The sequence below is a fragment of the Parasteatoda tepidariorum genome, chromosome 8 (assembly GCF_982258835.1).
Source record: "Parasteatoda tepidariorum strain Cologne lab strain chromosome 8, Ptep-v5.0, whole genome shotgun sequence".
Taxonomy (NCBI): domain Eukaryota; kingdom Metazoa; phylum Arthropoda; class Arachnida; order Araneae; family Theridiidae; genus Parasteatoda; species Parasteatoda tepidariorum.
The window spans coordinates 68,839,440-68,855,221 of NC_141762.1; the positions used below are offsets into that span (position 1 = coordinate 68,839,440).

A 15,782-nucleotide genomic window follows, 5' to 3' on the forward strand; every position below is an offset into this window, starting at 1 on the left:
TGTTTTTTATAATAAACATATTAGCTATATAAAGGCACTTTTTCTACAATAATAATTAGGTTAGAAAAACTAAAGAAAATTATTAATAAATAACAAATATAATTTTTTAAAAAAATATTCAAATAATCTAAATAATTGAAAAAGAGAAAGAGAAAAAAATGACATCAATAACATTAGAAGAAGAAGACCACGAATGATTCGAATGTTTAAGTAAAATTAGAACAGAATTCAAGCTGAGTGGTTGATGTTATAATATATTCCAATGACAGCTGTTTTCTAATTCTATATTTAGAAGTTTAACTGTGATAAATAGGGAACGGTAAGAAGAATATGAGGTATATTTAAATTTCTCTTTTCCGGAATATTAATTTCAAATCGAATTCTTTATCCGAAAGATATTAATTACATGAGGATAGAATTATTGATTTCGTTAAGTTCTATTATGGTGACAGAAATCATATTCCGAACATGATGGAATTTACTAACAGTGGAACAAAAGTAAGTAAAACTATTTATTTGAAATAAGTTCTTATTTGAATACAAAAATATATATGTAGAATTTTTTAAATAATTAAGTTATACACGTCGTACGTGTATTTATACAGAAATGAGTATTGTTTGGGAAAGTTTTGCTTTTTAGGTTGCTATGGCAACAGTTACTAAATATTTTTATTTATGTTTTTGATCGTAATTTTGGTAAGTAATTTTATAAATCTTCAAAAAAAATATTTATGGTTATAATAATCCCTTTATGTAATAACATGAAAAATGTGTAAAAATGTCGTAGGGAATTTATAAGATACAAGTTTTATTTATAAAAGTATGTATACATGATATACTAAGTGATAAAATGTATTCAACTAAACGTTGGAATTTCAATAAAAATATAAGATGCTTTTGAACTGTGATAATAAAATAAAATGATAATGATACGGAATTCACTATTTAATATACTATTCGAATTTGTATATAATATACAAAAGAATTTAAAACTAAACTTATAAATGAGCTATTTTTATTCAGTACAAAATGTAAGAAAAAGGAAAAAAAATTTTTTTTTGCTGTATTAATAACTATTAAGACGGAAAGAAACCACAAGGGACACAATTGGAAAAACAAATGAAATATCGAGGAGAAAAGTTTTTGATCATTTGCTTAGGTTCTACAATTCACCCGCCGATATATGGCCGAGACAGTAGTTTCGCAGCCAGTGGCATAATTCAGAAATTGTGGGAAATATCCTCTGCATAACGTTCTATGATGAAGTCGAAATCGGCCTATAATTTTCAAACAAGAATTAAACATCGACAATACTAAAAATAACATTATAAAGTGTATACAACGTATTAGAAAAACAATTTATGAATGAAAAAAAATACTAACTGTTCGTTTAGGGGAAAAATCATTAAAAGTTTCGAAAACAATTGTAAAATTTTAGTATCTTTCGGAAGCATAAATTTAGCCAAACCAACTAAGCTCTGAATCGGAAAATAGTTAAGATTGTATGTTGCAGAATGGGGATTTAATCTTTAATGTATAACTCTTTTTTTTTTTAATTTTAAACTTATTTTAATCCATTTAGTATGATTTTTTAATTTGGTGACAAAGAGAGCTTTTTTTCCATGGTTGTTCAGAAACATCCGCCAATTAACCTTGCGTTTTTGCCAAATTCCTCTAAAAAACTTAGCGTTAAATTTGTTGCCAACACATAGGCTTAATTAAGAGACTCAATTTAACTTTTTATTTTAACTTAGATTAGCACTCTCTAATTCAACAAATTTATTCAAACCCAATAGTTTTCTATATTTAATTAAAACTCTGCGAACGTAAAAATTTGCGCTGCTTTGGATTTCCTATCATGTTAATGATTTTCTGTTAGTGGCTTTGAACAGCTGACCCATTTTTGGGTTTATGACTATCCATATTTAACTCCATAGCATTGTAAATAATTTTAAACCCAACCCAAAGGGAAACTACTGAATTAAGCATTGGGACTAACTAGCCTTTTTTGAGGACTTTTATCTGGAACCAACTTTGAGGGAAACCACGAAATCTATCACGGAAGGAGATTTCTTTCCACAGCTTTGTGTCAGTATTGTGGCCAGTACGAACTTGAAACAGAATTTTATTTTACCAAAAATCGCTAGGATTTGAAACTGGGTCACTTAAGTAGGTATTTGTAGTTAATCACGTGATTGTGCATTGCGGGTTAACGTTGCAGCTTTGAGGCTTGAGTTTACAAGATTAAGATTACAGATTTAAGATTACATTTTCTGCATCTTTGCCACCTGTTACCTGCCAAAGTTACCGCGACTCGAAACTCTTATTAATTAATTGCTCTTACTATTAGCGGCAATTATTTATACATATTGAGTGCTCCGTAATCATATCTTTAATATGTTATTACCATCCATGTCAAAAATGAATGAAAAAAGAGTGCATATTTGATGTTACATATTAAAAAAGATAAATAAGAAACATCAGTAAAATCATTACAAAAGAGAGATGAATAAAAATCAAAAACCAGTGTGATTGTTTTTGATTTTAATTCATCTCTTTTCTATATTAAAAAAGAGTGCATATTTGATGTTACATATTAAAAAATATAAATAAGAAACATCAGTAAAATCTGCAAAATCATTATAAAAGAAAGATGAATAAAAATCAAAAACCATTATTATTGTCTGCTGATCACCTTTCTATTTTTTAACTGGCAATTGTTGGATACTTGTAAGTGACGTAAAGTGTGAATCAATCAGTTAGATTCGACGCACACGCAGCTGGTATCCAATTAAATCCCAGCCGAAAATTGATTCAGCGTGATAATAAACTCGAGCCTCAAAGTTGTGACATTAACACGCCATGCACAATCCCGTGATTAGACACAACCATGTGATTAGTAATAAGTGCCCAATTTCTTATGATGTATCTAATCCAAACTGTGCAAGAAATAGTATTGTATACTGCAAAAGTCTGATAACACAGAAACCTTGTTAATTAAACATAAACTTATCACAGTTTTTTTATTTATTTATTTATTCGTAAGTATAGACAAGGAGGCTCCGCTCATTGACCCCCATGAACCTTCTAGGTATCTTCATTTTGCCCCCTTAAAAGTCGATATTTTTTACAAAAACGAAGAACAAGAAGAAAAAAATTTGCTAAGAATATTTTGTTGAGAAGCACTTGTAATGTTTTTTAATCCGACAGGCCTAGATGGTGGTCAAGGAATTGACCTAATGTCCATCGTTTGAATCCCGATCAGAGGTTTGAATGTTTTTTCCTTCTTCTTTGTACTGTTTGTCCTTCTTACCATGGGGGTTATGTAGGCACACTTGATATGATGCCTCCTAAAAGTGTAGACAACACCTTTACCTTTCTGATAACCGGAAGACTAATGTCAATGTATATGGGGGGACATTGGGGAAAAAACATTTTGTTAATCGTCTTATCGAAATGAATCTGAGTTTGAAAACAAATATTCCTCTGTACATGTAAAATTTTGAATTCAGCATGTGTGAGATAATGAGTAGAAATTTATGGAAAGTTTTAACAATTTTTAATCAATCCCGTTTTTAACCATTTAATTAACGCTTTTTGTTTTTAGGTGATGATATATAGATCCTTCTAGGAGTATAAAGAAATGTATAGAAATGCTGATTATGATTATAATTATGACAGACTTTCAATAGCTAGTTTTCCAGATGGACTAAAAGAAGAAGTCAGATACTTGCCATATAATGAACCACCTGTGCGCAGAACTAATAGCTGTGATGATATAGCTCGCTTTTACCGTTGTTTCAATCTAGCCCAAAGTAATCAAGGGAATGGTTTTACATGGCGCCACTACTTAAGTTTCTTCCAAATCAGGCTAAAGAGTTTTAAATTTTCACCCACTTGCCAAAAATTGATGTCCAAAGTACCAAGCTCGTCAGAGTTTTCTTTTGTGACAGCTCGCCAAACGAGTACCCGGAATGGAATGTTTCGGTTTCGAAAGAAATATTCTTCTAAAAGTCCTCGAAGTAGCCCTGAAGTTGGCAAAAGCAGCAGTTCTCTGTCTTCAAATGTGGGTACTCATGTGCTAAAGGTAAGTTCAGGGCTCCCACTAGGTCTTTCTTAAAATAGTCACTAATTTTTAAGTTGTTCACTAAAATTCTCTACCACTGAGAAGTCTTTAGATGTTCCCCTTTTTTCTTTATATATATCAAAAATTAATCTTTCTTCAAAATTTTCAGTTTATATCAGGAAAATTTACATTTGTTTCGATTTATGCCGTAGATGGCACGATAAAAGCCTCATGCCATGTTAGTTCAAAAAGAATATCAGTTAACAAAGAATTCAGCAATATTAATTAGCCTGCTGATAGCAAAATACATCAACGAAATTGTTCTAATAAATTAAACTCGCTTAAACTAGTGTTGGTAGGGAATAAGCTTCTGCACCGGATGTTTCGTCAATTAACTTTCATCTTTTTAGACATTTAGAACAATTTTTTCGGACTAAATAGTCTGAAATGAAACTCGATAACAGAGTTTATTGATGCAAAAGATCAAATTTTCTTTAAGTCAAGTATCAATGCATTAAAATCTCTTTGAGAAAAGTATATTGAAGCAAATGGATCATATTTTGATTAAATAAACAGCTTCTGAAAAAAGATACGCAGATTTATTCAAAGATGTGAAAAAAGTCATAGGATACCTCTTAATATCGTGTCAGACTTTATTTAAGTGTAAGAAGTGTAGCAACTTGGCTTGGCATGTACTCAACAAGTAGTTGGAAATCTTTAGCAGGAATTTTCTCCCATGCAGCCTGAATAGATAACTTGCGGATGCAGACCTCTCGATAATATCCCATAAATGTTCGATGGGATTCATGTTTTTTTATAACCACCGTTGAACAGCCGACTCATTTTTTTGGGTTTACGACTACTAATGTTCAACTCCGTAGCCTTGTAATTTTGAAACCAATCCAGAAGACAAGGGATCTCCTGGATCAAGTATTGGGAGAAACTTGCCTTCGTGGAGGACTTTTTGATGGAACTAACAAGCATTTGTGTTATATGGAGAGGAAGACCTCGAGAAGCTCCCGTGGTTAGCCTGATGGCAAGGGGACTCTAACCCATGATCCGTCTACCACTCAGGATATTTCACGTCAGCACTGTGGTCGGTGCAAGCCGGATGCGCAATTAGTATCGACCAGCTATTGCCGGGATCGAACGCCGGTTCACATCATTGGAAGGTGAATGCTCTATCCCCTTAGACATCGCTGCTCGGGATTTATGTTTGGCAATCTTAGTGGCCAACTCATTTGCTTGAACTGTCTTGAATGTTCTTCAAACCAGTCACGAAAAATTAAGGTCCGGTGACATGCCACATTATCACCCATAAAATTTTTATCATTGTTTGGGTACATGAAGTCCATGAGTAGCTGTAAGGGCTCTCTGAGTAGTTGAACATGACCATTTCCAATCAATGATTGGTGCAATCAGGCCATAAGACCTGCCGTGAAAGACCGCCCGCACCGTTATGGAGCCACCACCATATTGTACAGTGCCTTGATGACAACTTGTGTCCATTGCTTCGTAGAGACTGCGAAGCACTCAAACTCTCCCATCAGGTTTGACTAGCTGAAATCGTGACTCAACTGACTAAATCACAGTTTTCCAATCGTCTAAGTCCTACCCATGTGGTCACAAGAGCTGGAGGTGATGTCGTACTGTTAGTAGGCATCTGAGTCGGTCCTCTGTTGCCATATCCTATTATAACCATATTCCACAGCACTGTCCTAACGGACACGTCCATTTCACATCTCGCATTGATGCGCTATTGCAAGAAATGTTACTTGTCTCTGCTAACACCAGGCCCGTCCCCAACGGGGGGGTGAGAGGGGTGTCTCACCCCCCCAGCGATATCATCCAGTCGGCAAATTCAGGTTGAGTCGGCATTTTTTTTTTTTTTTTTTTTTTACAAGCCAAAATCCCGACTTTGCCGAAACTCTTTCATTGTCGGATATTTCATCGGTGATGAGATTTAAACGGATTTCAATGTTATCTGAATTTCGTTTCGGGATCCCAGACCCGACTCGGCAAATCTTGTTGTGAAATGTGTTTTTAAATTTAGTTTTTTTTTCTTCTCCAAGAGTAACCATTTAAGATAATTCAAAGCAAGATGATTGATAATTCAGGCCAAAATCCCGACTTTGCAGAAAATCTTTCATTATCGACCATTTCATCGGTGATGAGATTTAAACGGATTTCAATGTTATCTGAATTTCGTTTCGGGATCCCAGACCCGACTCGGCAAATCTTGTTGTGAAATGTGTTTTTAAATTTAGTTTTTTTTTCTCCTCCAAGAGTGACCATTTATGATAATTCAAAGCAAGATGATCGATAATTCAGGCCAAAATCCCGACTTTGCCAAAATTCTTTCATTGTCGGATATTTCATCGGTGATGAGATTTAAACGAATTTCAATGTTATCTGAATTTCGATTCGGGATCCCAGACCCGACTCGGCAAATCTTGTTGTGAAATGTGTTTTTAAATTTAGTTTTTTTTTCTCCTCCAAGAGTGACCATTTATGATAATTCAAAGCAAGATGATCGATAATTCAGGCCAAAATCCCGACTTTGCCAAAATTCTTTCATTGTCGGATATTTCATCGGTGATGAGATTTAAACGGATTTCAATGTTATCTGAATTTCGTTTCGGGATCTCAGACCCGACTCGGCAAATCTTGTTGTGAAATGTGTTTTTAAATTTAGTTTTTTTTTCTCCTCCAAGAGTGACCATTTATGATAATTCAAAGCAAGATGATCGATAATTCAGGCCAAAATCCCGACTTTGCCAAAATTCCTTCATTGTCGGATATTTCATCGGTGATGAGATTTAAACGGATTTCAATGTTATCTGAATTTCGTTTCGGGATCCCAGACCCGACTCGGCAAATCTTGTTGTGAAATGTGTTTTTAAATTTAGTTTTTTTTTCCCTCCTCCAAGAGTAACCATTTATGATAATTCAAAGCAAGATGACCGACATTACATGCCAAAATCTCGAAAACCATTTCTCTTGTATTATTATTTCAACGAGACATCTCTAAATTTGAAAAAATTTTGTAGTGGCCTTAATTTATAGTTAGCTAATAATGTATCATAAAATTCAGATATTATTTATCTGAATTATATTAAATCTTTATTAGAGGTTTAAGTAATTTTTTTAAAGGAAGTGATGAACTTACATGATTTTTTTTTTAAAGAATTATAAATTTTATATGAAATAATCGTGCTGGTGATGCAGCCTATTTTTTTTTTACTTTCAAAATATAGGGAAAAAATTACAAATAAGAGAACCTATTAAATAGGATACTTTATTATTCAAAATATCTTATTTAAATTGTTAAATTCTGTTTAAATAACATAAATTATTAAATAATTTATATTTTCAATTAGTAAACGCTATTTTTCTATTATGAAGAATTTTACTAACTTCAAAGGACTCCTAACTCCAAAAAAGAAAATAAAAACATTTAATTTGTTAGCTACCATTCAGTTCATAACTTTTAAAATTCTATGATGATTGGATTATTACTTTAACCTAAAATAAAGTGTGCAGGGACTAATTCATATCTTTAGAACAATTAATCATGACAACAAAATTTGATATTCTCAATGGAAAATAGTTAACATATATGTGATCCTCAATTCACCTTTATAAAAGTTTCTGTTTTGAAAATAAAATATTGTTTTTTGCTTTTAATATTTTTTTTCTTCAAGAATCCTAAGAATTCTGAAACATTAAATTGAGTTACACTCAATCGAATCAACACTTCGATCATTTCACACAATTTAAGAATGGTTGCCGAGTTCAAAGTGTTAAATGTTGTAATTTTGGATTCATTAATTATTTCAATAAAAATATGGTGAAAATAGAGAATTCTGAATATTCACGGAGAAGTGGCAATTCTGTTTGATCAAGCCGCTGGTGCTGCGACTTGATCTTGTAAAGCAGCAGACAAAACCCCGGATATTTCTGTCAACTTGAAAAATCGAGGGTCTTTTAAGAGTGGTTAGCTAGAAAGGCCCTAAGCTATATTTTCTCATGTTTTCTCTCGGGGTTTTACTCTTTCTGAGAATAAAGACAATATCTTTGTCCATGTGGTTAAGAAGGGGAAGGAAGGGGCTCAAAGCACAGGCAGCTGTGGTACCAATTACTTCACTGACCTGTCTTTAACTGTCATGTACGGGTACTTAGTTACTCAAAGCGTATTTTATAAATTCATATTATTATTGAATAAAATAGAAAGTCCGCTCACATGCCAACGATCATCCTATCTACCGCAGTCTAAGTTTTGAATGTAAGTATAATTTTTTTATGAATACATATTTATTATTTGCAGTCTTATTGTTTAAATATTAAGTTTAATTAAATAGCATTAAATGTGTTATTACTTTCCAATTAAATTATTTCGGGTAAAAATTGATTTTTATGAAGCTGATAAAATTATTTTTTTAATCTTTTTTGTGCAGTAAAATAATTAAAAGAAAGAAAAAAGAGCAATTAAAAATGCTATGTTATTTATATTCATTAGTAGGAGCTAGGGATAGAAAAAGATAAATCACATTTGAATTCTGAAAATTGGAATTCTTTTTCCGTTTTTTACTTTTTACTAAGCTTTTATTTTGTGCTTGAAATAGTATTTTTTTTTCTTTTTTAGATTTTTTCAGCTGAAATTATTTTTCATAGATCTTATTTAGTTGAAATTTCAAATTCTATATTTCTTCGTAGGCTTTGTTTTTATAAGTCCAAACTGCAATCCTTTATGAAGGAAAATGTACTAATGCTAATTTTATTGAAAATGTAACGTGTTTAAAAATAGAAAATTCAGTTTTTTTTTGATAAATAATTCTTTTTAGTTATTTTGTACTGTCTTCCCCACTTAATCGCATAATCGAATTGCCCGCTTATACGAATAAAATTTAATGGAACCAAATCATTTTAGAAGAAACTAATGTTAAGCTTCCCCGTTTAAACGGTTATTTGTTGTTTTTCGCCCCCGCCTAATTGCATAAAGAAGTGGTACTGAAATGAAAAAAATATTGTTTATTTTTGAAAAATGTTTCACCAGCTAAAATGGAATTTCCCTTTTTCAGTTAAGATAAAGATACAATAGGTGGTCACTTCAATAGGGATTTCTTATTCATTAGTAGGTGTTTGAGGTAAAGTTGAAAATTTAATCAAATCTTGCTGTCAGTTTTATACATTGAAGTAAACGAAGGGGTTTTTACCCCTCTTTGACTTACTCACATCATTTAGAATGTAAAAAAGGGATAGAGTGATTTGTCTTGTGATCCCCTGTTGATGCACTATTAACTTTGATAAGAAAAAGTTTCAAAAACCTAACACACTAGAGTACAGAGAGTCCTTCTCTTAAATAGAACAATTGCTTAACCCAGTTAATGACTTCGAGTTGGGTGCAAGTTGAGAGCGAAAAGGAATGATTTAAATTAATCGGAAAAAAGCAAAACAATGAATCTTAGAAGTAATAAATTTCAGAAAACCCTTAACTAAAATAGCGCATTAATTAAAATGTCTCAAGTTTCGAAGATTAAAAAAAATAAATAAGTAAAAAAAATTCTAAACGTGTTTGAAAGGAATACACGCAAGTCATGAAATTTTTTGTAGAAACTAAAAGGGAATATCTAATTTTGATGAATTCAACGGGTATAAAAAACAGTCTTCAATTATAAATTTTTTCGGAAGGGATCAATTAATATTTTAGTACCTACATTATAGTTTTTACTAATATTGATTTATTTTTATGTAATTTTAAATGACATTTATATTTTATGATACTAACGCATACAGTTTTAATTATAATTGTTTATTGATCATGAAACTGAGCTTATTTAATCAAAATGCTATACTATGCATTAAATATCATTAAAAAGTAAAATTTCGTAAAAATTCAGAATTTTGGATTGAATATTGCACTCCGCTTTTGATCGAATAACCCGCTTAATTGCATAATTATCTTTTTGACTAAAGTTAACAGTTTTTCATTTAAGTTAATTATTAGTAAAAAAAACTTTATAATTTTGTAATTATGTAAAAATTCAATTCACAGTTTGTATTAAAAATGCAGAATCATACATTTTAGCATAAATGCTTTCATAAGTTTTTATTGTTAAATCTATTAGCGTTAACTGCACCAATGACAGTTGCGAAAAATGAAAGAATTTTCAGCAAGATGAAATTGATTAAAAACTCTCTCCGAACAACAATAACCACTGAACGCCTAAATTCACTGCTTTTACTCGAAGCAGAAAAAGATATTGTTGACAATATTAAGCGTGATAAGTTCAGGGATGAGATTCTACCGCGGATTTCCGCTTTTTCTCAGATTTTTCCGCTAATTTCAGCTGAAATTTTTTTTTGCACAAGTTAAAATATTTCATGAGGAATTTAATTTTCCACTGAGCGAAATTATTGAAGTCCTCATTCCTCCCTCTGAAGTTTCTCTAAAAATCATTTCCTTGGGATAAAACTGGTTGACCTTTATACAGGAATAAGATTTTTTTTGCTTTTGTCTCTCGAATTTCAGCCTTTTTATCAAAAACTCAGATTCTCTAGAAGTTTTTTTTTTTTATTCATTTATAAATATCCCGTTTTTTTTTTTTTTTTTTTTTTTTTTTTTTTTTTTTTTTTTTTTTAATTCAGTCGTTGAAGTCAAATTATTATATTTATTTACGATTTTCAAAGAAAAACAGAAAATTCAAACTACGTCCTAGCTGTTAATCCTTCCGCATGTTTACTTATATTAGCTATTTTCTCCGATTTCACGCACAGAAAATAAGATTTTCCGTATTTTTTATCCGCCGGCGGGATAGCTCGTATTTTCGTAATTTAGACGTCGCTGCTTCTTGTATTCTGGAGAGAAAGCAAACAAAAAAAGCAAAAAAAAAAAAAAAGAAGAGGTGGATTTGTGGTGAAAATGTTTATTTGCTTATTCAATTAATCTTGTAAATTTTTATTCATTGTGTAAACAAAAAACAATTCAAACAAGCCTTTTAGAAATCAGCTGCAAATATCTCGATTTTTATTCACGCGATTTTAATATCAATAATCGATTTTCGTATTTACCTGATTGCGCATTGCAATTCTTATTTACGCTTTTTAAGTATCGTACATTATGACTCGTATTTACGAGATTTAAGAATCTAATATCGTGTTTTGTATTTGTGCATTTTTAAAATCGCGTTTTTATTATCAAACATCGATTTTCGTATTTACCTGATTTAAAAGTTGAACGTTGCGATTCTTATTCAGGCCATTTAAATATTGTACATTGCGATTCTTATTTACGAGATTAAAAAACCAATATCGCGATTTGTATTTACGAGCTTTTAAAACCCTATGTAGCTACGCGAGCTTAAAATCCAATGTCGTGATTCCTTTTTGCGGTTGTAATATCGCGCGATTTTAAAATTATGCATCTTGATCTAAAAATTACGCATCATGATTTGTATTTTCGCATTTTTTAAATTTGATGTAGAGTTTCATATTCACGTGATTTAAAAGCCTCATATCGGGATTTATAATCACATGGATTACAAGTTTAAACAAAAATTTGACAAAAAAAGTGCGATTTATATATATATATATATATTCTTGGATTTCCTCTTTTTTACTTTCTGACTACTCTCATCCCTGTAAGTTGGCAGAATATTTTTTTCTTTTAAAACAACGTCGAAGTAAAATTATGTAGCTAATATAATATAACGTAATTTTACTAATATCTTAATTTTTTATAATTTTTACGTGATTTTCTTCATTTATAATTTTAATGGCAAATATTTTCAATGTTTTTCTACATTTTTTTTCTTCTTATTTTTTAAAAATGAAAGGTCAATTTACTTTTGAATGAATTTTGTTTTGAATCAATATCTTATAAAAGTCTGTAATTGCTGATTATGACTTACTTTCTCATCTTCAAACAGTTGCTGTAATTAGCTTTTGGTAACAACGTTTAAATGAAACAAAAGACACATTTTAATTACCAAGAGATTTTTCAAAAAATATTTAAATATAAAGTCAAAAGTATTTCAAAGTTGCGTTGAAAAACATTTAAATTTACAACTAAATTTTTTAAAATTATTTCCACAAATAATTATTGCTTAATATTACTGAAAACTTATTTTAATTGAATAACTTTCAGCTTATTTAAAAATAATTTTTTTCTTTTATATTTTGTTACCATTTTAATAATTAAAATTAATAGAAATGCAAAAAGTATATTTTCTTTGCATTATTTTGAATAATTACAGGTACCATTCAGTTATCAATAATACCACATTTTTCACCCATGGCGGTTGCATTTTTAAGTGCTGTAAAAAGTATTTCGATGAATAGCATTATGTTTATAACTAGTCGAAATGATTTCAAAATAAACTTTGGAAGCTCAAGTTTTGTGGCGCATTTGAACTCTTTTATTTGATTTGTTTTACCTTTGATTATCAAGCTTTAGCCATGTACAAATTGTATATATATATATATATATATATATATATATATATATATATATATATATATATATATATATATATATATATATATATATATATATATATATATATATATATATATACACGTATGACACGTACATGACAGTCGGCAAAATAAACTTCAACACCCCCCCTCTCGAATCAGTTGGGAACGGGCCTGGCTAACACTGGCAATTCTAGGCATAGGACGGTGATTTCAGTGACTAAGAGCAGGCGGTTGGCCACTAGGTAGCACATGGTGGAAGGTTATTCCTGAAATTTGGTATTTATGGCACACTTTTGACACTGCAGATCTAAGAATATTGAATTTCTTTACAATTTCCGTAAGAGAAAGTCCCATGTGTCTACTATTCCACTCTTAAAGTTTGTTAATTTTCGTCCTGCGGTTATGATTACATCAGAAACATTCTCATATGATTAATTTGAACACAAATAATAGTATCGCTAGTCTATTTTGTACGTGATAAAACTGTTATCTGTATATTTGCACATAAGGATCAAGATAATACAATAGAAATTCATAGATGACTTTCTATGTTTTATTTTTGTTTCCTACATAGCCATCATAAATATTTTTTTATTATTTTAAAATTAGTCATTCATGGATAAAATAATTTTGGTATGTCATTATTATGAAAAATTTCCAAGAGAATATTCTTCAATTTTCTCCGCGATTCTTTAATATTATCGAAAATATTTTGCAAAAATATTACAACCGAAAATTATATATTTCTAAATGTTTTGTTTTATATATAACTTTAAAGGTATGCAACGACACGAAGAATTTAGCCAAAGATATCTGCAAGAAAATGGAGAAAATCTCACATCTATATAACCACGGAAGTCGAAAAAATTCAAAGGAGCGACGTCGGCATGATGCAGTAGATATAATAGGAGATGTTCATAGTCTTTGCGAAACTCCGATTTTAGCATCAACAGGTATATTCCATTTTTTGATAGTTATAGATTTAACGAGCCAAAAATATTTTTCAGATGTTTAAATTTTTTTTATCTGTTATGGTTTTCACAAAGTAAAGACATATTGTAGAAATAATGTAATTACTGCGTGTGAATAATATTGATCTTTTCTAATGTGCATTTCGATATTGTTTTCCATTTATCGGTTATTGTGTACTTCAAAACAATAACAAAAACATTTTAAGAATAGAGATTGACTTGTTTAATCATAAATATTTAAATTTCATTATTTATTATTATTATTTGCAATTTATGGCGAAATGGCCTGATAAGAGTTGGAACAGGTACACATGCATTGTATGTTTTATGAGTTTCACAAAAACAGAAGCACTACCAATACTACTAAAATTATTTGCGATATTTATTCAAGTGCATTTGACGTTCATTAATGATAAAGGTGGTTTTTCTAAATTTAAATCCGATAATTCTGATTTTTTTTACTAGTATTGATTAAGAAGACCACATATTCGAAATAATTCAGGCATTGGGTTGAGAGGTATAGTTCGTTCACCAGGAGATGGCACTTGGCTCCGCCTTCATCAAGTGGCATCTGACGATATTATTTCGCTATTTTTGGGAGAATGATGTAAACAATCTTGGACAAGCTTGCTATTTGGCTATCGTATGACAAAACTATTTACTTCGCAATCTTTATGTGCCTTTTTTTAACATTAAATGTTTCATAAATTTGATATTTCTCTCCTTTGAATGAATAGTTTGTCCTTTTTGAGACATTTCGCTGCAATATATTTAATTAGTTAGAGTAACGAAAGGTATAATAGCAGATGATAAAGCGAAGTAAGTGATTGAAAAAGAATTCACTGTTTGCGTTTGGCGCGCATTAAGGGTTGTCTCAATTTTAAGAGCGGAGTCGTTTCTCCTTTTACTCCTGCGCTGAAATGAACTCTTCGAAGCCAAGTGCTAATTCCTGGTGAACGAACTATACTAGTGCTTCGCCCACCACCCTCGTCGGATATTGCACAATCGTATTTTCATTTTTTTTTTTTTTTTTTGCTACAGCATTTTCTATCTGGCAAAATACAGGGTTATTCATAATTCCCTTCGCCTGTAAACGCCATTTTTCATTACTACAATTGGCTTCAGTGGTACATGTTACTGCCATCTACCGGCAACTGCTTAAATTAAAACTTGAATACTTTCGGAATAATTTCATATGTTCTTTTTTGCCATATTCGTCTTCGTTTTTTTACTATAACGCTTCGAAACCCCGGAGGGAATTATGAATAACCCTGTATTAAAAAAAAATTTCGATGTTGTACAAAATGGCATGTCTAGAGATTTTGCTCAGAAACAAATTGATTTTTATTGATCTGGCAATTAAAATTTGCACACTAGATAGCAACTGGTTGTTGATAACGAGGTTTTTATATTATCAATTAAAAATTAAAAAAGTATTTAAAAATGTATTTATCTATTTGATTTTAATGTAAAAAATGAAATTTTTTCTGATCCCCCTTTTCCTAAATTTTAATTTTATTCCTATTCGTCTTCTTGAAGTGTTTTAATGAAACTGTATTAAAAATTCTGCGGTTGAGTTTCCCGTGCATAGTTTTAAAAATTATCCTATATCCCGTGTAAAACTTTAATAATTTACTTTTTTTTAATTACAAAAGACAAACTTTTTTTGTAGGAGAATCTACAGATACTGATTCCGGAAATGCATCACCTTTAAAAGGAGCTGGTGACAGAAGAAGAGATTAGTAGCAACAAGTGGCCTCTGTCATTGAGGAATTTCTTTTATCGTTAGTGTTCTATTAAATTGAAAATTCCTCAAAGAGATTTTTAAAAAAAATTGAAATATTTTAAAGGGTTTAAATTTATATTTTTAGAAGCTACGTAATTTAAATTCTCTTAAAAGTAAGTGTTAAATTCATACATACATCCCCATGAATTCTGTGTTTTAGGAATTTTCGTTAATTTCTTAAATTGTGTCGACTTTGCTACTGAGGAAAGTTAATTAGTTCTTAGATCATGAATTATTTTCTGTTTTATTTACCTCTCTGATTGAAATAGAGCAATAGTTATTATATTTCAAGTAATAGCCATTTTTGTACTTACTGTTTAAAAGTGATTTTAACATGAATTATTTTCTTAAGTTATGCAAAAGCGGTTAAAACTGTTTAAAAATGTACAAAGTTCAGACACTGAAACTGGTTTTACTTAAAGCATACATTTATTACTGTATAGTTAAGTGCTGTTGAAATAAATAATTATTGATAATCTTC

General features: G+C 30.5%; 1 protein-coding gene across 1 annotated transcript; it reads left to right on the forward strand.

The window, feature by feature from the left end:
- The first annotated feature begins 162 nt into the window (after positions 1-162).
- LOC147806263 (uncharacterized) lies at positions 163-15,782 on the forward strand. Its single transcript, XM_087169058.1, has 4 exons — positions 163-498; positions 3,608-4,087; positions 13,323-13,497; positions 15,188-15,782. The coding sequence occupies exons 2-4, from the start codon at positions 3,644-3,646 to the stop codon at positions 15,256-15,258; spliced, it is 690 nt and encodes a 229-aa protein (XP_087025184.1). The 5' UTR covers positions 163-498; positions 3,608-3,643; the 3' UTR covers positions 15,259-15,782.